The sequence below is a fragment of the Camelus bactrianus genome, unplaced genomic scaffold (assembly GCF_048773025.1).
Source record: "Camelus bactrianus isolate YW-2024 breed Bactrian camel unplaced genomic scaffold, ASM4877302v1 HiC_scaffold_12, whole genome shotgun sequence".
Taxonomy (NCBI): Eukaryota; Metazoa; Chordata; class Mammalia; order Artiodactyla; family Camelidae; genus Camelus; species Camelus bactrianus.
In genome coordinates this window covers 61,992-86,941 of record NW_027413897.1, presented here as the reverse complement: position 1 = coordinate 86,941, position 24,950 = coordinate 61,992, and the positions used below count along the sequence as shown (strand labels likewise).

General features: G+C 37.5%; 1 protein-coding gene across 6 annotated transcripts in view; it reads right to left on the bottom strand.

The window, feature by feature from the left end:
* Nucleotides 1-2,237: 2,237 nt before the first annotated feature.
* LOC141573312 (ankyrin repeat domain-containing protein 26-like) overlaps nucleotides 2,238-24,950 on the bottom strand; it is a 71,215-nt gene continuing 48,502 nt past the window's right edge. For 3 of the 6 annotated variants that reach the window (XR_012504977.1, XR_012504978.1, XR_012504976.1), the window contains exons 20-31: nucleotides 23,865-24,016; nucleotides 23,204-23,374; nucleotides 20,811-20,844; nucleotides 20,387-20,528; nucleotides 18,017-18,227; nucleotides 16,635-16,818; nucleotides 15,636-15,773; nucleotides 13,671-14,183; nucleotides 12,077-12,229; nucleotides 5,351-5,713; nucleotides 4,577-4,772; nucleotides 2,238-2,984 (exon numbers count right to left, since the gene is read on the bottom strand). Coding sequence is in view for 1 of the 6 variants with exons in the window: in XM_074360094.1 (XP_074216195.1) it covers nucleotides 5,606-5,713; nucleotides 12,077-12,229; nucleotides 13,671-14,183; nucleotides 15,636-15,773; nucleotides 16,635-16,818; nucleotides 18,017-18,227; nucleotides 20,387-20,528; nucleotides 20,811-20,844; nucleotides 23,204-23,374; nucleotides 23,865-24,016 (1,806 nt within the window). In the remaining 5 variants the exon portion in view is untranslated. Of the gene's footprint in view, nucleotides 2,985-4,576; nucleotides 4,773-5,349; nucleotides 5,714-12,076; nucleotides 12,230-13,670; nucleotides 14,184-15,635; nucleotides 15,774-16,634; nucleotides 16,819-18,016; nucleotides 18,228-20,386; nucleotides 20,529-20,810; nucleotides 20,845-23,203; nucleotides 23,375-23,864; nucleotides 24,017-24,950 lie in introns of those variants that run through there. The other 3 variants (XR_012504979.1, XR_012504980.1, XM_074360094.1) reach the window with 3 other exon arrangements.

The following is a 24,950-nucleotide window of genomic DNA, read 5'->3' as shown; positions in this document are numbered from 1 at the left end:
AAGAACTGGAAGAAGTTGAGTGATTGTCTTTCAAAAGATAACGTGCTTCCTCATTTGTCCATTCAGACAAAATGAAATGAGGGCAGGAGGGAGTCCTCAGAGTAGAGAACTGATACCAGAAACAAGGTTACTAAACTCTGCCTCCACCTTATGAGAAGTGAGCTTAACTACTGTGATAGTTTGATTAGAATTAAAATTCTGAGTGGATGTGCCCTGCCTTGGAAGCCTACTTTTAAAAGAAACGTGACCAAGATACTGCTGAGACGCAGTGCTGTGTCATGTAAAAAGTTAAAGTCTTAGGAATATTAATCGTTTTAGCTCTGGTGCATTGGTATAATCCCATTTAGAAAAAGGGCTGCTAAACTGAATGGACATTTGAGAAATTTAAAAATTATTGAAATAAATCATTAGAAAACGTTTCAAAGTGTCAGTAATACACCAAAAGTCCAAAATCAATCAGTGTAAAATTTAGTCTTCCTATTTAAAATAGATTTGAAGGACATTTATTAACTATTGTGGCCATGCTTCATGTTAGGCACACCAATACTTAAAAACTCTTGAACATAAAAAAGTCTTTAAAACAGAGAGATTTTGCCTGTTATAATATTGTCTGGAATCAATTTTTAAGTTTTCAGTTCTCAGAAAAAATTCTATGTGCAAGAAAATCTAACAGCGATGTATCTGCTCAGGCTAATTTTAACTTTTTGTATTTTATAGTAATAAAGTTAAGTAACACAATTGAGTAAAACTGTAAAATTGCTTCTGACATGTAGGACAAAACATCCCAGAAATAAACTAGAATGTGAAATCTGAGGGTAAAAATTAGCAAAACAGATAAGGGGTCCATCTGTTACCACTACAACGATGACAAGGGAAAAGGCTATACTTCATGCAGCAGTAAGAGAGGCAATAAACCCAAGTGTTATGAACTGGAAAAAGCTTCCTTCGACAACCAGCACGACTGAAATCACAGACTTAGAACAACACTTCTGTCAAGCTAGAAAAAAATGCGGAGCAAGCTGGAACTTCACAGTAGGAACAGTCCAAAATGTTAAAACCTTGCAAATAAAGGAGAATGTTAAAGTCAATCCCAATGTCGTTTTGAACATTTTGCTTTCTAGAACCATAGCTGAAAAGCTGTGCAAGTCTGTTGTTTTGTTAAGCCCCATGCAAAAACCCATCCCTTCCTGTCATTAAAATGACAGTATGTTCACACCTCTCATAGCATTACTTTATGTTTTCCCAGCAGAAATAATTACATCCCTAGCAATTCCAGAAGGCACCTTCTTTCTCTAAGTCTGACTAAGAAATCTGTAAACAGTAACTGTACAATAGCTCCTGTGAAGCACCCTGTAGTGCTGAGGAAGCCGTGTCTCTGCACCCGGACAGAGCGGGGCTTGTTAATCTCCCTGCTAAATCTAGCGTGATTTGGCCCCACGGCCCCACAGAAGAACTACGTGTGCCTTGGAAGTACAACACTGAGTTTAAAATAAGTTATTTTCCAGTGTACCTACAAGTACTAAAAAATAGACACCTCTTTCCTCCAAAAACATTAAAGGAAGGAACTGTCCTCAGGAGCTTTCTCTCGCATTGCTTTTGCACTCACACTCACCATCATCCTGTAAATGACACACTGGCGATTTTTTGGTGACAACTAATGAAAACATTTCGAGTTTGCATCATGCTTAGCCGCTGACAGAAGTGTTAGCCATGCATTTTTTTTTAACACCACGCAGTCTGGTTTCATGACTCTGAAGCACTTAGACTCGATTTACCCACAACACTGTCTACGAAACCTGAGCTTTTTTCTTCTTCGATTTATTATGACATGAAGCCAAGTGAGAAGAAACAGGTTGGGGCCTCACTTAACAAGGGCCTGTGCTACCTTTCTCTACATCAAGAAGATCATGAAAACACCATCAAACCATAAGCCAACGCGCACCGCTTTAAATGGCTATTTTAACAACGATACACAATGAAAACTGGTTGTAATTTAAAGACTCCCTATCGTTGCCACCTCGGTATTCCTACAGGTGAGGGCAAGACAGAGACAGAAGCGAACTTCATTTTAAAAATTTAAATACTTGCTATACTTGACTACATATTTAGAAATGTTCTACAACTGCTCAGTAAGACATTTTATAACAATTAAAATAACAATGCTATAAGTAAAATAGCAATTAAGGATGTACTCTTACAGAAGAAAATGATAAAAATTTTAAACTTAAAAACAGAACTTAATGTTTTTAGTGTTACAAGTTTATTGAATTCATAAAAAGAATTTATCTTGGATTCCTTTAAATAAAAAACATCTGTATGTGGTTAAGTATCTCGATGCCAATCATTTACTTATGCTTAGGGGCAGAAAAACTGGGGTGCAGGCAAACTTGAAAATTACTGTGAACCAATGCCAAACCGAAATCAATCAGAAACTAAGCCAAACATTGGAAAGTGTATCTCTAGTTATTAGGCAATAATACTTAATTTCTAAAATAGAATTTAAAATGGAGCTTTTGAAGAAATTTGAAATTTGTCAGTTTAGTTGCATTGATTGAATAAAGTTAATGACAGGTATCTCTTGAAAATTACAAGTCCAGGGACTTTAAAAAATTATAAAATTTCTGTCTCCTTTCTTTATTAGCACAATTAATTATGGCTTTTACTTAGTGTGCAGAAGTCAAATAAACAACTCAGAATTTCATCAAATTAAAAACAAGAATTATATCAGAAATCTGAAACCCAAGGGAAAAAAGATAATACAACTAATCGTGAACAAGTGACCGCCCGTGCTAGTTGAAGGGTCTGAAAAATTCCTGAAGTTCCTTCTTCGAGTAACATTCCTTTTGGGCTCTACGCTAGTAGTAGAACTTTCAGCAGAAGGCGGTCCATCAACAGGCCTTGCAGGAACAAAGCCGAGGAAAGAACTCTTGTGCTGTTTCTCCAGCTGCAGTTTAGTGTTCATCTCTGCCAGCCTCTCATTAGCCCTGCGGGGATTGCAAAACACACATTTCATTCATTTCATTTTCTCCCTAAGTGATGTGTATTTTTAAAGTTGCTGTAATAGTAAACAGATTGCCCCATTAAACTGTGTTTTGACACCAAAAAATACATCAGCGCAGACCTACTGTAAACAATTACAGTTTAAAACTGTCCTAAAGAAGGATGTATGGGCCTGGGGGGGCCGTTAACTAACAAGTACTTCAAAGTGGGGAGAGTCAGAGATGGAGACGCCCCCACAGAGGATTCCCGCTGCCTTCTGCACTGGCTGCATCTAGACATACTCACCCTCAGTAAACCAGTTTAGAAATAAAAAATAAACCATCCCTCAAAGCCACTTTCAAGCATTTGCTTTCACCCCCCTTATATACACATTTCACTCATTACCTGGGAGAAATTAAGCATGTAGCACTGAGGAACAGTTTAGAGCCACCACCTCTAGGGGGGGCACCAGGTGGCACAGTCCACGGTGGGAAAGAACTACGACAGCGCCAGGGGCAATTTCAAGTGTCCCCCAATTTCCCAAAGCTCACTTTGTTACTTTGCTTTTACCAGAGGCCTACATCAACACCTGTTTTCCATAACTAAAAAAATCTCAAGCACATTTTCACTTTTATGAAAAAAAAGCAAAAAGCCAGAATAGCACTGGGTGCTTGTTTTAGCCCAAGCCATCAGAGGGGCAACGAGCACCCCAAGCAGCGAGAGGGGCCCCACCGAGCTCCTTCCCCAGAACCACACTCAGTATCCCGGCATCACGCCGCCACAGCTTTGGACTGTGTCTGTAAGCACCTGTGCTTTATGCATATTTCTTTTATGCACCCACCAGCAAGATGTGTCCTAAGGTAACTGCCTCTTTGCTTTACACCGACAACTTTCATAGAAACACTCTACTTTTGGATAGCGGGGAGACCTGTAGCTTATAACACTGTTATTCAGGCACCGGAGGTGGGCTCTGCCCTTTCTGTCTTCCACACACCCCCTCGGGCAGGCCACCATATTCTTTTTAGCCACTTTGTGAACCACTATACTGCCCTTCACCCCATGTTAATTTCCCCCTTTCCCAAGCATGCCTTTACGTAGCGGAGACAAACTTAGAAGGATACAGTACTTCGTCTCATGGTGCCCACTAGTGGTAACACCAAATATCACAATCAAGAAAGTAAATTCACCAAACACCAGAATGGGGCCCCTTGGCTTTAAGTTGTACTCTTCCAAAACACAGTTAATTTTAAACTCATTAACATTTCTATTTCTGGGAATTCCAGCTAGAAATTTTGTGATAATATGGCTGTCTAAATTACAAAGTTTGCAAAACCCCTAGCTTAAAGACTAGATCAGGTTAAATATATGCAAATACAAAAAATAAAGTCATGTAAAAGCAACAAAAGGCAGTGAGATGCAAACTGCCCTGGACTGACATTTTAAGGAGAGTTCATTTACTAACACCATTTCCCAAAATTACACTATCTAGTTAGCTCTCACTTGCTACTCACCTCATGCACTTGGCTCAATAAAAATTATGCCTAAGAGGCAAATTAATGACCTAAATTATTTTCTATAATGCTACGTTTTCACTTACGAGTTTAGTTGACTTGCCAATGACATTCTATTTTCTAGCTCTTCCAGGTACAGTTGTCTGTATTTTTCCAATTCTTTTTCATTAGAAAAGTAAAACTTTTCAGTTCAGTTTCCAGATCTTTAACTTTGTATTCCATTTGACTTACTGAAGCACGTTTATACTCTCTTAATGAGTTTTCTTGAGATGCTGCTTGTGCCTAGAGCAAAATAAAAGGATACAATTTTAAAAATACTTATAACCTGAGTAATTACACTATATTTGTTCCTTTTAGTTTTGAGTCAGTGATTCAGAGAGCAATTTTAAGTGTGAAGAAAAGCTGAACTTTAAAATACTTATCATCAATGTCAAGTGAATTAAATCTGAATTACGAAATTAAAGTTGAATCACTCTTATATTAGTACTCGTGTAATGTGATAGTTTAAAGAATAATAGGATCAATTTAAAATTTTAAAAATTGAACAATACAACCTAAGAGTAATCCAAGAGTGTGGCACAGTATTTCCACCACAATATATTCTTTTCCTCCTAGTAGTCTTGATTTACACCAATCGGCCTTAAAGTGATTCTCTAGTGACAATTGTTCTGGAAGATCAATCTAATGATAGTAATGATGGAAACTGAATTATTTAAAGGGAGTAAGAAATGCGGCCATCCTTCCAGAAATCTACAAAACAAACTGCTATATGGGAAGCAGAGGAAACACATAAAATGTACACATCCGAAATCTAATTCTCAGCAAAGTGAGTTAGAGCACGTTACAGATCAACGCTTCACCTGTACAAACTGGCTGATTTCTTTCAATTTTTCTGCTACATCCTGTCTTGCTCTCGCTTCAGTCTCCCGGTTGTACTGCACGACTTGACTGAGTTCTTTCCATTTTTCTGCTACATCCCGTCTTGCTCGCTCTTCAGTCTCCCGTTTGTACTGCTCTACTGGACTGCGTTCCACTGTGTTCATTTCTAGGTGACGTCTGAGGTTTACTACTTCTTCTTCCAACTTCTTCTTCTCCTCTAGTGTGTCACATTTCTTTTACAATTCTTTCATAGATAATAACTCCTTTAGAAAAAGTTGAGTTTCTGCACTCAGATGGAGAAGTACTGAAGATGTAGATTCCACTTTTGTTGGAGGATCAGCATTCTGCATGAAGAAGATAACACTGTTTGGTAATGAGGTTAGCAGACCAAGAACAGCCTAACTCTAACCCAGCATCAAAGGTTGAAATAAATTCAGTTACAATAAAATGGTATCTGCCTTGTGGAATGGAGAAACTCAAATTACCCAGAAAATCAAGAAAGAAGTTCAAACCACCAAGAGTCACGAAAATATACTGTTCACTGTCGTCATCTTTGTTATACATTTGTGCTTGATTTTACACTCTTATTTTTCTGTAATTGTTTCATGTCTTTCCTACATAAAAAGGTGACTATAAGGCACCTCTTAGTGGAAAGTCTCTTACCCCTTCCTAACCCAAGTCTTAACTCTCCATGATTTTTAATTTTAGGGAGATCATATTGAGTTACTTAGGGCTGAATTAATAAATGTCTCCCAAAACAAGACTGTGAAAAAAATGCAATTAATACATCTTACAAATATGGGTTCTAATGCCATAAGCCTTTCTCTGAACTACAAATATTTTATGCTAGTTTGAATTGCATTCCAAGGAGCAATGAATGATTCGCAGGGTTAAGGAGAAATCCATCTCCAACTGTAGTGGTTTAGTAAGGTGATCCATACATTTTTCTAAACAAACAAACAAACAAAAAAGCCTTAATTCTTGTAATCCTTTGTGGCTCTCTGCAAAACAAGAGTACATACTCAACAAAAACAAACAAAACAACTTGCTGGAATTTCAGTGACACGGACTTGGGAAGAACCACTTTCCTTCAGATAGAAGGATTATTTGCTAAGACAAGGCAGGCGGAGGTGGTGGTTGTAAAACATCTCTACAAATTCCTTGACACTTCCCCTATGAAATTCCCTCCCCTGAAGTATGTACTGGCCTCAGTCAACTGGTTTCTAGGGGACAGAATGTGGGGCACTGCTGTGTGATTTCTAAGGCTAAATAGCTTCTGACTTTCACTCCGTAGGGATGCTCACCCTTAGAACCCAGCCACCACGTTGTGAAGCCCAGGCCACCTACTGAGTCTTTGTACATGCAGCTGTCCCAGCTGATGACCCCAGGGAGTGTCCTTAACCAAAGCCAGCTCCAACTTCCAGATGTGAGCAGGAACAAGCCTTTAGATTATTCTAGTGCCCGCTTGATGCCAAGTGGAGAAGAAATGAGCTGGCTCCACTGAGCCTTGTCTAAACACGGGTTTGTGAACCAAGCAAATGCTGTTTTGAGTCACCAGGCTTTGAGGCAGTTTATTATATAAATTATTAGCAATAAATAACTGGCACAGATATCGATATTAAAAATGGGGCACAGCCATTAAAAAAGAACCCAAAATGTGGGGATGCCTTTGAACCTGGAGGTAGGTGAAACCTGAACAGATGTAGAGAAGAGTAAGAGTGAAAATCCAAAGTGTCCACGAGACTGTTAGTGGAAGCCTGAGGGCCCTTGAAGGGCTGAGAGTGAAGGCTTCTAGGCCAGGGAAGAAAATGACACTAAAGCCGGAGGAAACGGGACTCTTGCTACCTAACAGCTGAAAGTAAAATTGACCAGAGAAATAAGCTAAAACAAACAAAAAGATTATTAAATATAAAGGAACTAGGACTCACTGGGTTCAAGTATCTGTATCCTATTTAAAGCATCTCCATGTGCCCAACTGTCACACAATGGGCAAGCAGAGAAATGGCTTCCGGGCTAAGATCCAATCTAGGGTGCTGCCAGGAAAACAGTCTAAAGATGAAGCCAAGACTTTGTTAAGACCTTGGAAAGATTTAAGGTGCTGCCTCAAATTCCTTTAAAGATCTTAAAAGCATAAGAGTTTTAAAGGCATGGTCCCACAACAGCTTCACAGAAAGCCCAAGGTGAAGACTTTATCTCAAAAAGACGTGAGAGTAGCTTTTCCAATGGCATGAACCCCAGTAAAATTCACAGGAAACTCAGTTTTAAGGAGAACTGTGGTAGCAAAAACACTGCTTGCTAGCTTGGACTGAAAGAGACAGACAGTGCAAAACGGGAAGAGGCCTTTGGGTTTTTCTTAGAAGGTCTACGAGGAGGAAGCTGGCTTGAGAGAACTACTCAGCTGCAAACACAGGCCACTGCTCATGAAAGGGACAGAACAAAGAGCTCAGAGAGGGCAGCGAAGGAGAACCCCTCCCAGGGTTGGGACTAAGTCCTAATCAAAGACCGAGCATCAGGCTGCGTTTCAGAACTGCTACGGGCCAGTGTGCCTCCCATCTTCCATCTGTGAGTGAGGGAGTCCTTAGCAGTTCAGCAGAATGTCGGGTGTGTGGCGGTAAATAACCCGTGTCTCCTTATCCTCAAGCCTCAGCACTGAGAGGAGTGTACCCAAGAGGCTGTACTCCAGAAACCACGCCCAGGAACCTCACCCCACCTGAATCTGGTGAAGATGGTAAAGTCAGACCCTGGACTGGAGCCTGAGCCTAACACCACAGCGACCGAGACCTGCTGGGGGACTGAGTGGGGATAAGTGTATTTCTCATATGGAAGCAGTAAGAAAACATTGTGGCTAATGAGTAATTATGCTGGTTTTTGAATGTCTCCATAAATTTTCAAAATTAGTTCCATAAAAAAGGTAGACTATGGGCCAACCTTAAGTGCCCTGCTCCTAAAGAACAGCAAATGGTGAAAGGGGCACCGAGTGAACTGCAGGGCAGGTTTGAAAAGGCAGTTCAGCTTCTGCCTCGCTCTTAACCCTGGAACCCAGGCTCATGAGGGCAAGCTCAGGCCACAAAGACAGCTTAGGTGTTCCAGGGGAGGTGGTCCACCTGCCTGCCCCACCAAAGCCACAGCCCACCACCAACATCAACCACCAGACATCAATGGATGAACCTTCAAGCGATTCCAGCCCCCGCCTTCCAGCTGCCCCACCTGAAGCTGAGAGGAACAGGGGCCGGCTGTCTTGGCCACACTATTCCTAAGCGCAGGTTGTGAACAAAATAAATGCCTATTTAAGCCACTGAACTTTGGGGAGTTTGTTAAGCAAAAACAGATAAACAGAAAAGTGGGTGAAAAAAGATAATAAGAAATGTAACTTGAATATAGGAGAAATTGGTCTCCTATAAAGTGGAAAGTAACAAATGTTGAGATTAACTTATTAATGACAAAGTGCTAAGAAATAGCAGATAGCTGAAAGAAAGACCTAAGAACTAGTGAGAAGGAAGGTACTTCAGAGTTCCCTCCAATTACAGCTTCTTACACATAGGCATGTATTTCACAGTTTCCCCTCAACTTTGAGGATAAGGAAGACAGGTAAGCAAGGAGACATAGGATTTGAAGTCTAATAACTGAAGAACAACCAGAAATAGTTTACCAAAATCAGCCTTTTTACCTCATTTCAATTAACTGATCTTCTAAGAGACAGGCAGCTTTGAGAACTTATTAATCTAGCACTTACTCTTCACTTTCCTTTCCTCAGAGAGAAAATAAAATATTATGGAACCATAAATGTAGTGTCCTTTGGCAGTATTTAAATTAAATACAATTTTTCCTTTACCTTACTTAAAAGCTTGTTGGTAAGGGAAGGTAAGACTGTCTCAGCTTTATGTTGTAGCACAATGCTTCTGCATATCACACAGACTGGCTTTGAACTTTTGAAATTCAAATTACTGATCTGTTATCTGTTTCTGACAAACTGATTGAATATTATCTAGTATTTAACAGCTGTACTCTTAAAAATTTTCCTTGGATGGGATGAAATATTTATTTCATTAATTACGCATTAAGCTATAGAACACAGCTAGGCATCTCTCTTTTTAAGTAAAAGGAGGTAGACACAGGGAGCTGAGAATGCAGGATCTACACCAAGAACAAGATCGGCACCAGTGTTACACACACGAACCAAGCCAAAAGAGGACTTCATCATGAACCGTGAGATGATGGATTACAGAGGCTTCCAAAGAGGAAGGTTGAATTAATCTTCTCCACGCTTAATCTATTGCCTCTAGATAGTGAAATCTATGGACGAGTCTATGAATTATAATGAGTGCAACATAATGAAGTATATTGCAGGCTAAGTCAGCAGATCCCGTGACCATGATTTGATGGAAACTGGAGTGAAGTGGGAGGCACTGGGTGAGAAACTAAAGGTCTGAATGGGGGGAGGAATGGACTTCATCTTTGAAAGCCTACTTTCTGTCATGTCACAGAGTCAGCAAGGCATAAGCTGGCCACAGGTCCCTTCAGGAAGCAGCAAATCTCCACAGAAGTAGTTGCAGACATCCCACGACACTGACTTTTTATCACTATGTAAAACAACTGGTAATACGCAAGATGACTCGGAAACAGTTCTCATAACATATGAATTGGTACTGGCATAGGACAGACATAGATCAATGCATCACCACTGAGAATCTAAAACAAACCCTCACATTTACGGTCAATTGATTTTCAATACTAGTGTCAAATAACTGAATGAGACAATAATAGTCTTTTCAACAAATGGTACTGGGACAACTGGATATCCACATGCAAAAGAACAAAATTCGACCTCTACCTCATACAATATATATAAAACTAACTCAAAATGAAAGAGCTGAAACTACAAAATTCTTAGAAGAGAACACAGGTGTGTGTCTTCATAATTGGACCTGGCACTTGTTTCTTAGGTAGGACAGTAAAAGACAGAAGTAGACTAACTGAACTTCATCAATGTTAAAAGCTTCTACTCTTCAAAAGACAACATCAAGAAGGTAAGAAGGCAAGCTGCTGAGCAGGAGAAACACCTGAAAATCCTACATCTGATCAAAGACTTGCACCCAGGATACAGAAAGAACTCTTACAATTCAATCATAAAAAGACAATCCAATTCTAAAATGGGCAAAAAGCTGAACAGACAGGTCTTCAAAGAAGATACACAAATGGATAAGCACATGAAAAGATCCCCAACATTCTCAGTCATCAGAAAAATGCAAACCAAAACCACAATGAGATGCCAGTTCACACCTACCAGGAGAGCTAATGACCAGTGCTGACAGAAATGCATAGAAATTGGGAGAATTACACACTTTGGATAAAAATGTTAAATGGTGCACCCACTCTGGAAAACAGTATGGCAGTTCCTCAAAAGGTAAAACACAGTTACCATATGACCCATATGACAGCATTTCCATTCTTAAGTCTATTCCCCAAAGAAATGAAAACATGTTTACACCAAAACTTGCACAGAAATGTTCACAGCAGCATCATTAACAAGAGCCAAAAAGCAGAGGCAACCCAAAGGTCCATCAACTGATGGATGGATAAACGGTTTAGCCCCACAACCGAGTACTGTTCGACAATAAACAGAAATGGAAATACTGACAAACGCTGTAACGTGGATGAACCTTGAAGACGTTTTGTCAAATGAAAAAAGCTAATCATGAAGGACTACACAGCATGTGATTCCACTCATGTGAAACTCCCAGAACAGGCACATCTGTAGAGACACAAGTCAGCCTGGTGGCTGCCGGGGGCTGATGGGGACGGGGGGCTGGGGGTGATGGCCAAGGGATGCAGGCTTTCTTTTTGGGGTGATGGGAATGTTCTAAAATTGATTGTGGTGACAGCTGCACATCTCTGAATATACTAGGAGATACTAACTATGCATCCTAAATGGGTGAATTATACGATACGTGAATTTTATTTTTATTTTTATTTTTTTTTTGGTGGAGGGAAGCAATTAGGTTTTACTTATTTATTTTTAGAGGACGTACAGGGGATCGAACCCAGGACCTTGTGTACGCTAAGCATGCACTCTACCACTTGAGTTATGCAATCCCCCCTATAATATGTGAATTATATCTCAATAAAGTTAAAAAACAATCCAAAAGCAGGATCTAGACAATTTTCTTAATTCTCTATTTTGGGTGTACATTCATGATCTGAACTTCTCCATGCTTTGACAACATACGTAAAGTGAAGGGAAAATGAAGGCGATACCTAACTCCAACTGGTTTGTATAATGACCTTTCTGCACAAGTTACTCTGAAATCCATGAAATAAATACACACAGATTCTATATCCATTCACAAAAGTGAAGGTGCGACATGCCAATTTTCTGGAACATGCCATGAAACATTATCCTCTGATTTTATCTAGCTTGCCTTATTGTGGTGAGAGATCACTAAAAAATACTGTTTAATAGGGAAAAAAGTTAACTTCCGTGAGGAAAGATGTATAACTCTCAAATTCTCTAAGGGTAAATATTATAAGAAAACAACATATAAAGAAATGGCAGAATGAAAGTCAAAGTTTAAGAAAAAAGTACATCATAAAGGTAATAAAAGTGTAATTATAATGAAGATACAAAAGAAAGCTGTCCCTGAAAAGCTAGTGTCCTGCAACACTCTGCGCTGCACATTCACGGCTGACGTGCTTAATTTCATACATACTGGGCTCGCAGCTTGATGTGATTTCCTCTCTGAATCCTGTCTCTCATTTTCTGAATTAGTCTGATGATGTGCTGTCACCTCCAGGGAAGCTTCCAACATGGACACTTTCTTTTGGGTGTCAGTCAGCTCTTGTTGAAGCTGTCTCATACAGGCCTAAAGAGATAACTCTGTTACTGATTTTTAAGTCACCTTATCATTAAGTTACATTAATAATATGTAACTCCAACATATGGACTTTGAGAACTATCCCCACAGACATCAATTCACCTTCTTTTCCTCATAGGTACACATTCCTGTTTACCCAATTTCATTAAAGACACAGAAGGCATGACCCTCCTGCCTTATTGACAGTAAGTTAACTTAGACAATGGATGCAGCCCCACCAGCCATTCCCTGCCCCTCCCAGGAAATGGCCAAGCTTTACCCCCACTGAAGTCTCAAACAGAAACAGGTGTGTGGGTGGGATGAGTGGTGGTAAGTTCCACACTGTGGAACATTCTCCCTCTTTCTCATTAGAGGCTTAAGTTCAGAGTTCTTCACATATTCAATCTGGTGTTTAAATTCTTCCAATAGACTCCTATCTCACAATAAAAATGAGGTTATTCCAATGGCCTTTGGGGACCTGAGACAACCTGGCATCCCTTGCCTCCTGGACTGCAGGTCCTACAGCTCCCCCACCCCTCCCACTCATTCCCTTCCTGCCACTCAAGACTCTGGCTGCTCCTCCTCAGTCTGAAAAGGGGACCCCAATGCCAAACTCGTACACCACAGAGCGCTCCAGTCCCTCTGGACTGGACAAACTTAGATCCAAATGACTAACTGAGCCTTGAAATGAGAATTGTGAGCACATTATTTGAAAAAATATTCAAAGTAAATTATAAATAGAACAGGGGAGACTAAGTCAAACACAGTTTGGCTAAAATTTACATTTGTCCCAAATTATGACTGAATGAAAAGTAGATGCCTTTAAGGAGTGGAGGTCATGACAATGCATGATTTGAGATGCAAATATCTCTAAATTTAATTCCAATTGACATGAATAAAAATAAAATATCAACTAAAAATATATGAAAAGCAACTGAATGAAAAGTACTGCAAGATACAGCATTTACACATCAGTTCATCTGGGAAATCTGGATTTGACTGTCAAGGTAATCCACACAATTGAATCTTTTCTCTCTCTTTTTTTTATTTGTTCACACAGTTGAATCTTAATTTCAAAATACTCATTTTAGGTCTGAGCATTTCATTTATCTGCTTCATCACGATACTAAAATGTGGTGACAGAACGATTAAAATGACTTGGGCACTATAAGAGTAAATTACTAAGACCTGTCTGTACCTATCAACAACTTACAGCTTAATCTCTTAGAAGTTCAGGTGACACGGCATCTTTACTCAAAGTAAAGCACCTCTCAGGTCTAATTTTTGTTTGCTGGATACAAGATATGCTTTCAGGCTGCTTTACAGTGTATATATTTATAGCGCACACATTTCTTATATTCAACTAGTTTCAACATTCAGCTTCCATCAGATACCACTTTGAATTTTCTTTGAGGAACTCTGAAAATTACTTCCCTTTCTGGGTACTTACTTTCATTTCTGCTCTGTCAGTTACATGCTGATACAGTCTGTCCTTTAAACATTTGTATTCATTGACTAATTCCCTGTTTCCTTCCTCCAGCATCAGAACTCGTTTGCTCATGGCTTCAAGTTTTCCCATGTGATCCAGAAACGGCTCTGGGATATTAAGTATTGTCTTTTTGCTTTTGGCCTTATTTTGAGCAACTTCCAGTTGCTGTCGAAGCAACATGTTTTCACTTTCTAGTTCACATACTCTCTCCTCCAAGAATGCCTGCTTTACAATGTATTTGTTGACTTTCCCTTGTTTTCTCTGAGACAACGATTCAGTTTCCTTCTTTGAACACTGGGCTTGGCCTCGGTCTCTATGCACACATTCTAATACCAACGTCGTTGGTCTAAAAGCATATCTCCTGGGATGGAGCTCAATTTCTTGGCCACGGAATTGACTTCCAGCTTCAGGAAGTTGCTGAGGAAGCACCTCGCTGTTATCTTCTGGGTCAGACAGCTCAAAATCCATTGTGTCCTGTAAGTGAAACCCCTCATCTCTTACTCTTTGAACTGTACTCAATAAACTGACATATCATAATTTCCTTTGAAGTGAAAGACTAATCTCTAAGTTTATACAACAAAAAGTTTGCAATAACTGGGTATCCAACTGGAAGAACTTAAGGTGGATACAAATCTCAAACTTTAAACAAGCAGAAATCCCCAAAAGTTCAAAAATTTAATTAAAGATACTGAATCCATGAAAGTAAAAAAGAAACCACAAAAGGATGTTTACGAAGCTCAGAACTGGGAAGGCCTTTCTTTCTCTGAAATACAACAAACCCAAAAGGCTTAAAATAAGAAATGAATAAATCTGAAAACACTTAAAAATTATATCTGACATCTAACCTTTACAGCTACCCCCAAAGTAAGAGCCTTAGCTCTGTATATATTTGGACAGCTTAAATTTCCTAAAAAATTTTTTCCTGAAAATATTCCATGAATATTCTCCCTTTCTAACATTTTTAGACCGAATTATAAGAATTACATCTACAGATAAGTGATAAATCTAAGCACTGTACTAAGTACGTCTACAAACATCAGTTAACTCAGTTAGCTGTGACAATTCTGGAATAAAGAGTTAAAAACACAAGCAAGCTGCAGGGTTTCCCCCAGGGCTTCTGACTCTCTGACTCTTACACCAAACCAAAGCCACTTCTGTAGGATAAATATATAAACACAAGAGAACCTTCTATGTCCCTAATGGTGAATACACTAAAGGTAAAGAAGGTCAAATTTACAGAGCTCTTCTTACAAAATCAGGAGACTATTTGCTTCTGCAATAATTTTTATTTCTTCCTCATGGTGTTTATAACAGTGATGGATGTGAAATAGTAGGGAAATACAGTGAGCTGTTTTATTAAAAATAAAATACTGATCAATAAATTATCACTATAGATTATGGCATGTCTGTCACTATATTCAAAAGCTCCTTGTACTGAAATCAGATACCACATGGAGCAGAGTGTTACTTTTTATCACACATAGGAGAATGACACCCAAACTACGCCAAACTACGGTTTCTGAACTGGCTATACTTTTTCCTCCTTACCATCAGTGGAAATGATAAAGTAACCTCTCCATTTGTCTATCAAAGGAGTCAGATCACTGCCAGAAACTAGAATGCCTACTGTTAGTAGCAACAGTTTTGAGATGATGGAAAGTTCATCAATTCCTACGGGAAATATGAACAGCCTCTCCTTGGATGAGGCCATTGTGAATGTCACTATGTCACTGTTGCAGGCAAATGGATTTGAATTCACAATATTGCTTTATCCAATGAACCAGAAATGAAACCCCCAGAAAATATATTTACATATATAGGCTTTTAAAACCCTCTATACTTTCTGTACCTATAGTATTGGTTTTTAAACTATCTAAGTATACAAATTCATACACACACACGTTTGAAGATGACTAAAGGAAATACCTCAGCATTCATTTTCTTATTAGCCTTTTCTGCCTCCTTTTGTTGGGAAAGATGATGGGCCAGGATTTCATCTTGTATTACTCTGGCATTCTGCTCTCGAGAAAGTTGTCTCTGAGCATCATTTTGCTCTTCTAAAACCTGGAGACATATTTCATTAGGTTTTGGGTTTTATACCATGAAAAAAAGTCAAAAAAAGCTTAGGAGGAGAATCTTTAAAAAAATTTTTTTTAAACTGTTAAAAAGAAGTAGCCTTTTTAAACACAGGGATCTTTAATGCACATAAATAACTCAAATTCTAATATATATGACAGCTAAATTTATCACAGAGCAAAAACACAAGGGATGTAGTATCATGAAAGAAAAAGGTTTTTTTTTTTTTTAACACTTTTTAAATTGAGTTTTAGTCATTTTACAATGTTGTGTCAAATTCCAGTGTAGAGCACAATTTTTCAGTTGTACATGAACATATATATATTCATTGTGACTTTTTTTTTGTTGTGAGCTACCACAAGATCTTGTATACATTTCCCTGTGCTATATACAGTATAATCTTGTTTATCTATTCTGCATATGTCTGTCAGTATCTACAAATTTTGAAATCCCAGTGAAAGAAAATTTCTTTATAAGGCATTTAACCAATTCCATCACAGTCTGAAGGCAATTCAGCCTGGATTTTAACTTCAAAAAGCCAAAATTAACTCATGGATTTGAATTAGACTTGTTACTTTGTTGAATGGACCAAAACCGTCAATCCTTATGTTAATAATTAAGCTCAATTTAACTTCCATTCCTTCATTCAGAAAAGACACAGAGCATCTATTAGATGCCAAGAACACCAAGAAATTAGTAAGTTAAGCTCTAAATGTCATAGTTCATATTTAGGATGAGATAACTCTTACTTGTTTTAAATGAAAATACAGATTAATTCAAAAGAATATTATAAAGAATATTGATGAAACAGTGTTAGAGATATGAAATTTTCATGAAAGACAAATTTACCTGATTTGCTTTATTCCATATGCTCTTCACTTTGCATTCTAGTGCTCGGGCAGTGATTTCAAGTTGTTGTTTCAGGTAAACTTGCTCATTGTATTGTTTCTCTTTTCTTTTCAAGTCATCCTTTGTTTTTTCATATAATATATAAGCATTTCTCTTCTTCTTTGTTTCTTGTTCTAATGTGAATCTGCAGTGAAATATGCTTACCTTAAAATTTATTTTGTTAGAAAATAAAAAGTTCATTTTATGATCTGGTTCTTCACATGCTGATTTATTACCCTAATGGAATTTGTATGTTCTCAATTTTTTTTTTTCATTTCTAAGTCTCACATTTTAAATTCCTCACTTCAATCTCTTCATAATGATAGACTTATGTGTATATATATATATTTGAAAAGTAGCAATGAAAACACATAATGCTACTGAGTTTCAGTCAAGAGTAACTCTGGTCAATAGTGTAGGGAAGAAATTTTGCAATTATTCAGTAAGGTTTGAATTGAAAATTACCCTTTTTTCCCCACATAGTCATAAATTACTCCTTCATTAGGACAGAGAATTTAGTTATTAATTAAAAGAGAAGTTGCTATTTAGAAACAGGTTTATAAGTTCATGAGAAATAAAATTTCAACTTCATGAGATATTACAGGGACTCCTACATGATCTCCAGGGGAAGGTAACATCCGCAGACGTCTTTTCCAGAACACAGACCCGGTAATTAGCATAATCCAAGGCGAGGCTGGGGAGTCTACTCCCTGATGCCCTACACTTCATGTTTCTTCTTTTGCAGCACTTTGAACTTACCTTGTTGAGTATTATTTATTTAGTAAATCATTTTTAAATCCCTTTTGGTACAAGGCAGGATCCCTATTAAGTAATTAAGAAATTAAGAGTAATCCGTGCTTTCAGCATAGACCTTTGAACTAATCTTATCTCTGTATGAGAGAGATGCTGAAAAAACTAACCAGTAATAACTCTCCACTTTACTTTTTAGTCCAACCATTCATATGTTAAGAATCAAACTGCATAATTTTTTTTTACAGTTTCTGCCTTGAGAAAAATGGTCATTTCATAATTCTGCAAGTGGGAATGTAAAGTAATATAAACTTTCTGGAGGACAATTGAGAGATAAGGATCAAAGATTTTTTTTAAAGAAATATAGAATGTAGTGTGTGTATGTGTGTGTGTGTGTGTGTGTGTGTGTGTGTGTGTGTGTGTATGGCTGTGTTATTTCCAAGAGTCTCATATTCCACAATATTAATGAAATTTTCTCCCCTGTAAAATCCCAAAAGGTAAGTTAGCAATTTTAAGACTTCTCCTACATACCTACAGTATTAAAGTAAATATAAAGAGTTCAAATATTTCTTTAAGACCAAGAAATTCAGTACCTCATACTGCAGAGCTCTCGTTCCCACTCCACATTTTGAAGCTTTAACTGTGATGTTTCTTCTCTTGTTTTCAACAGCTCTGTTTGTAGCCAGTTCACCTTATTTTCCATTTCTTTAATTTTTCCTCTAAGTAGTGCAGAGTCAGATTCTTTCAGTTCTATTGATCTGAATGAATGAACTGGATCCTGAATCTTCAATAACCTATCAGAATCTGCATTAGGAAGAAAACAAAAATAGAAACAAAATATATGAATAATTTTTGTGTACAAAGGACTGTGCATTTTCACATTCATTCATCCATATATTGAACAAATGGATATTGAGCATCTATAACATGGAAGACATTCTTCTAAGCTCTGCAGATATTAAAAGAATGACAAAGTAACATTATGAACATTATGCAAGTAAATCTGACAATTCAGATGAAGTGGGTAAAATTCCTTCAGAGAGAGAATTTACAAAAGCTCAATTAAGAAAGAACAAATAAGCTAAAAAGCCCTATATCTTAAAAACCAAAGCAGAAGTCCTATTTAAAGACCTTATGACAAAGAAAATCCCAGTCCCAATGGTTACACTGGTGAATTCTACCAAGTATTTTAGGAAAATTTAATACCGACTCTACACAAATTTTCCTCAAAAAATGAAGAGGAAGAAATATGTCCTCATTCTATAAAACTAACATTACCCTGAATCCAAAACCAGACAAAGATATTACAAGAAAGAAAACTAATCTCATGAAAATGGAGGTAAAAATTCTAAACAAAACATTAGCAAATTAAATCCAACAATACAGGAAAATTCATCACGACCAAGTGGGGTGTATCCCAAGAATGCAGGGCTGTTTTAACACGTAAAAATCAATGTTATTCATCATATTAACAAACTAAAAAAGAAACCATATGATCATGTCAGTGGATAAAAAGAGGCACCTGCCAAACCTCCATATCGATTCCTGATAAAAACTTCCAGCAAACTAGGAACCAAGGGAACGTCTTCACTATGACAAAGATCTGTGCTAACCCTACAGCTGACACCATATGCAATGGTGAGAAACGGAATGCTTTTCCCAGAAGGTGAGGAACCGGACAGGAATGGCTTCTCTTACTCCTTCTATTCAGCACTATACTGGAGCCAGTGCAATCAGGCAAAATGAAAAACCAAAAGACATCTAGATGGGAAATGAAGAGGTAAGACTGTGCTAATCAGCGGGGAATATGATTACATGGTGCGAGTCAGCTAACTCCAACCTGTGGGCCGGGTTGCTTGCTTTGGTAAATAAAGTTTTACTGAAATACAGCCACGTCCATTAACTTGTGTATTGTCTATGGCTACTCTTGTTGCAACAGTGACAGAGCTGACTAGCTGTGACAGAGAATGTATTTATTGGCTGCAAGTCTTAAACGTGAACTGTCTTTAGTAAGACAGTAGTTTAAAGAAGAAAAAGCTTGACCACCTTTGGTTATGTAGAAAATCTGAGAGAATCCATAAAAAGGCTACTAGAACTAATAAATGGGTTCAGTCAGGTTGGAGGGCACAGAGTCAGTATACAGAAATCAACAGTATTCCTCTCATCAGAAACTAAAATTTAAAATACATTATTTTAAAACAAACAAATAAATAAGAATACACTACTTATAACCGCACTGAAAAATAAGAAATACAGGTAAGCTCATAAAAGATGGAAAGACCCAGACACTAAAAACTCTAAAATATTACTGAGAAAATCAAGGAAGACCTAAACGGAGAAATAAACTTTGTTCGGGGTTAAAAATTCCGTATGGTTAAGAAGTCAGTTCTCCCCGAATTAATCTACAGATTCAACATAATCTACGTCTAATTTCCAGGACACTAGTAGCTTTTTTTTTTTTTTTTTTTTTTACATTGACAAGCTGATTCTAAAACTCATGTGGAAAGAAGGGTAATAAAATGAAACAAGATGAAGCCAGAGGACTGTGGCCTTTAACTATGGAGCTGTGAGAAGCAGTAGCTGGATTTTAAGCAAGGGGGTAACAAAGATCTGAATTTTAAAAACTATCTAGTAATCATGGTTGCGGTGTAGACCAACGTTCCAGGAGGCGGACAGCATAGAAGAAAGTCCTGAGGTGATTTCAGCATTCTAGGAGGGAAGCAGTGATAACCTGACCTTGGGTGAAGGCGTAGGAGCAGCAGAGTCAACAGAAAGCACAGGGAGTGGGAACAGTCACAGCCCCTGGCTGGCAGTGCACAACACGTCTGATTCTGCTTTGACACAAAGCAGGTTTCTGAGACGCAGCGGACTGTAACGTAGCCGTGCTCCCTGGGGCAGTACTAGGTGTGCACACGTTACCACGAGATACTTAAAAAGGCTGTGTAGTCATACGGGGGTCCTACCTTTACTGTCCGGGCCAAGTTCTTCGATTAGCCTCAGGGTATTCTTACAATTAGGGTAAAGCGACTTGCGATCCTCAGAAGCTGTTTCCGGTGACAGAGTTAAGTCATCGAGGTCGTCCACAGAATTAATCTGCTCTTTGACCTACAAATAAATAATGCTATTTCACAGTGTCTCCAACATAGTTATAAAATATGCTTAGTGTACAGAGGTGATAAATATCCATCTTTTTATGAGAGCAAAAACACAGACACTTCTCGAAAGAACTGACTTTTGTCAAAAGGCTAACTTTATCAATAGTGTTTCTAAATTATTTTTAAGTAAATGTCTCTACAACAAAGGAGGATTTTGTTTTTCCACTCTTTTATCATTTATGTATTATTTTTACCATAGGGAAATATTTTTATAAGTAGTATTTTACTATACCTTGTCCTTTTTAGTAGACATTTTCTTTGAAGACCTGAAAAAAGAAAAAAGCAATTCATTTAAGCCAAATACTAAATATTGAAAATACAAGAAATATGTAAATCTATTATTTTTTATATAAAATCTTTGCATTGATAATTAATTTTCAATAAAAGGGATTAAACAGTGGAAACAGTAACATTAAAGGACAAAGAAAGTATGTCAATTATATTATTGACAAAGTATTAAATTTAAATCAAGGGGACAAGCAGAGGAAAAGGAAAAACATAACATTACTTGTATTATTTGGTAGGAAAAAATACACCAGGATTTTCTTCTTGTTGTCTTTTTCAATAAAAACTGGCTTTTATGGCAATAAAACCTGTTTGGAAAGTATTACTGAAGTCCTTATATGAAAGAAACCCTTTTCTAATAACCATGGTATTAGCTTTTTTGAGGACTTACTATGTAACCGCTATGCATTATTATTAGCACGTTACATGTCTTAAAGACATTTTAATCCTCACAACAATCCTGGGAGGTAGGTAATACATTAGGTACTTTACCCAGGAAGAAAATGAGGCACAGAAAGGCTAAGTCATTTGTCGAAGCCCCTATGTCTGCCCAGAATTCCAACCCAGGCAATCTGGCTTCAATACTTGCATTTCACAATATGCTAAGAAAGTAATATTTATTTTTAAGTATTTTCAACTAATGTAGTAAATGAATCTCTATTATTATTCTATGTCTAGGCATAATTATAAATAACTTCTGGGGCATATGTCCAGAAGGAACCCTACTTCAAAATGACACCTGCACCCCAATGTTCACAGCAGCACTATTTACAATAGCCAAGACATGGAAACAGCCTAAATGTCCATCAACAGATGACTGGATAAAGAAGAGGTGGTATATTTATACAATGGAATAATACTATTCAGCCATAAAACCCGACAACATAACGCCATTTGCAGCAACATGGATGCTCCTGGAGAATGTCATTCTAAGTGAAGTAAGCCAGAAAGAGAAAGAAAAAAACCATATGAGATCACTCATATGTCGAATCTAAAAACAAAAACAAAACATAAATACAAAACAGGAACAGACTTATAGACATAGAATGCAAACTTGTGGTTGCCAAGGGGGTGGAGGGTGGGAAGGGACAGACTGGGATTTCAAAATGTGGAATAGATAAACAAGATTATACTGTATAGCACAGCAAAATATATATAAGATCTTATGGAAGCTCACAGCAAAAAAAAGTGACAATAAATATATGTATGTTCATGTATAACTGAAAAATTGTGCTCTACACTGGAATTTGACACAACACTACAAAACGACTATGACTCAATAAAAAAAGTGAAAATAATAATAATAACTTCTGAATCTTAACACCTATTTTTTAAAAATACAAAGACTTTAGACCTAGGCAATACTGGAAATCTACTTTTAATAAAGATTTGCTTTCGCTAAAGACATTAATCAGCGGGCATTCATTATCCATTCAGCTGTTTGTTCATGCATTTGACAGGTCCTTATGGACCATGATGGCTTTTTTAATTTAGAACTTAGTAATCCAAAAGTAATCATCTGTGATAGATTGTTAATAGTTTATTATTCTATTGTATATATAAAAAAATCTTCCCCTTCTTCCTGGAACCTAAGCAAATATTAAGTTAATATAACCTGATATTTTACAATAGCATACAAAACCATAGCCACTCATGATGATACTGTCAAGGACACTATAGAATCATCAAGGAATGATTCATCTCTATTCAGTATGGCCTAAGTGTCTGTATAGTCATTATGAGTATACAATTTTTAAAAATCTATGGACAATGGTGTAACTTTAAAGTCATTATCTGCATATTCAATTGTGTAAGAATATTACGCTTCAGAACTAACGAATAAGCCCTTACAACAAAACCATACATGAATAGTTTACTACAATATCTTAAAGATAACATAGTACAATCAATACACTTTCTAATATCAGAAATGCAAACAAAGTTAAATTGAAAAACACGTCTTCTATGGAATCGCATCCAACAGCAAAGAGACATGCTCTACAATCTACCGTCTCATCATTAAACAAAGAAAGGGAACCCCCACGAGCCCCACGTTCCCCTTCACTTATCACCCAGTCCTCTCCTGCCTTCCCAGGGAATGTCCTCTGAGGGGCTGTTCACACCGACTCACTACAGCCCGGCTTCCTTGGGAACGTAGTACTGAAACTACTTCCGGTCAAAGGCACTTGTCCTCATGTTAGCCTTTCGGCACTGTTCCTCCCACACAGTTGAGAATTCTCTTGCCTTGGCCTTTGCACTATATGCTGCTGTTCTATTTCCAGAGAAGGTAATCACTGCTAATACGTCTTCACCTACAAATAAAGAATTTGTAGATTTTACCTGCCACAACCTTGACCTCCTTCACTTAAGCTGCTGTTCTCATTCATGTGTAGGAGACCACCAGCCAGTGAGGCAGTCTTCTCCAATACATGTGAAGTCACAGATGCTTTTAATGTCCGTTTTCCACTTTCATTCTTCTTTACTTCCTTCATATGCAAGCCAGGACAGCTACTTTAAAACAATCCATAAAAAAGCCAATTTTTAAAAAATAGTTCTACTGATAAATTTTTAAAAAAAACAATTTTTGTAAAACCAACTCTGACCCATCTTCAGTCATTTATTAATTCACAAAATGGTTAACAAGTGCCAACCATAAGCAAGGAAACACAAATTCTTGCTTCAAAGACAGATATACAATTATGATACAATGTGATAAGCAAGAGCTAACATATGAAAGTAAAGTGAGCATAAGGAAGGCTTTACAGAACAGGGAAATAAACAGGAGGTCATGAGCAAAAGAGACAGGAGGAAATTATTCTACTTAAGAGATTAGAATGTGAGCACAAAGATTAGGCACAAGGCATTTAGGTGTGTCCTGGGAACCTGGAAGGAAGAGTACAAAATACATGGAAGCAAGTAGAGAGATGATCCTGGGAAGAAATGCGGAACAGTATCTAGGAAAATAATAATTACCTACTGCTGAATACTGATCTAGGCTTACCTATCAGAATCTCCTTTCTGCAGAGCAGGAAACTGCCGGTCATCACTTTTTCCCCTCTTCCTCTGCCGAGTTAATCCTTCATGGTAACTGCCACCATACATGGTTTCTGACCCTTTCAGTTCACTTTTGTTCCTGTTCTCTTCTACTTCAACCTTTAGTGAAAGTTTGATACAAAGGGTAATTATTACTTTATTCATTAGAAACACTTTGTTTTCATTCATTTTATCATTTGACTCAGACTTTGCCCTGATTTCAATTGATTAAAATATTTTTGTGCTTATTTTAATTTTTATCATTTCAAGTCATTGAAGTGTTTGTAAATTCTGCTTCTTTCTGTTTGAGGAAAAGAAACAATTTCTAAAATTTCAAAAAGGACTTTCTGAATGTTGTGCTCTTACATCCACTCTTCCCCATGTGAATGGCAGAGACAGAGAAATAGAAAGACAAAGGCATAAAATTTGTCCTCTTCTGTCTTTACCACCTAGATTTTACATTAAACAGCCAGATTTAGAAGATGTCACACCTTGGTGCTTCAGTAACAGAAAGGAAACATTCTTCTTTCTGTGCTAAAGCTATCCTTTCCCTACTACTTTTTATAATTCTTCTTTCATTTGGATCCTGGGGTATCAAAAAAGTGTTTAATAAAATATATAAACCCAATTTTACCGAAAGGAGCAGAGTGAAACTGATGAATTGCCAGTTAGTGTGGAATTCTGTAAAAGGAATAATGCTTCCCAATTTCACATTTAATAACCATGACCATTTTATAGCTAGACGGCATAGGAGTAATGAGTGATCTACTTTAGCCCCACTGTTTACTGATAATGGGAACACAACCAAGAAAGGTTAAGTGATTTGTCCAAATTCCCTAAAGCAGTATTCCCCAGCATTTTACAGTGTCAAAAGAGATGATACAATTCTCTAACACTGAATCTAATAAGCCACAAAATAAATTCATCAAATTGATCAGATAAGTTAAAAGTGTGACTTTGGCAAAGTTGGGGGCAGGGCTCATCTCCTTTTTCTATTACAGGAGAACACCTTCAGAGTTCTATCCTTAACATTCTTTGCACCTCACACAAAAGA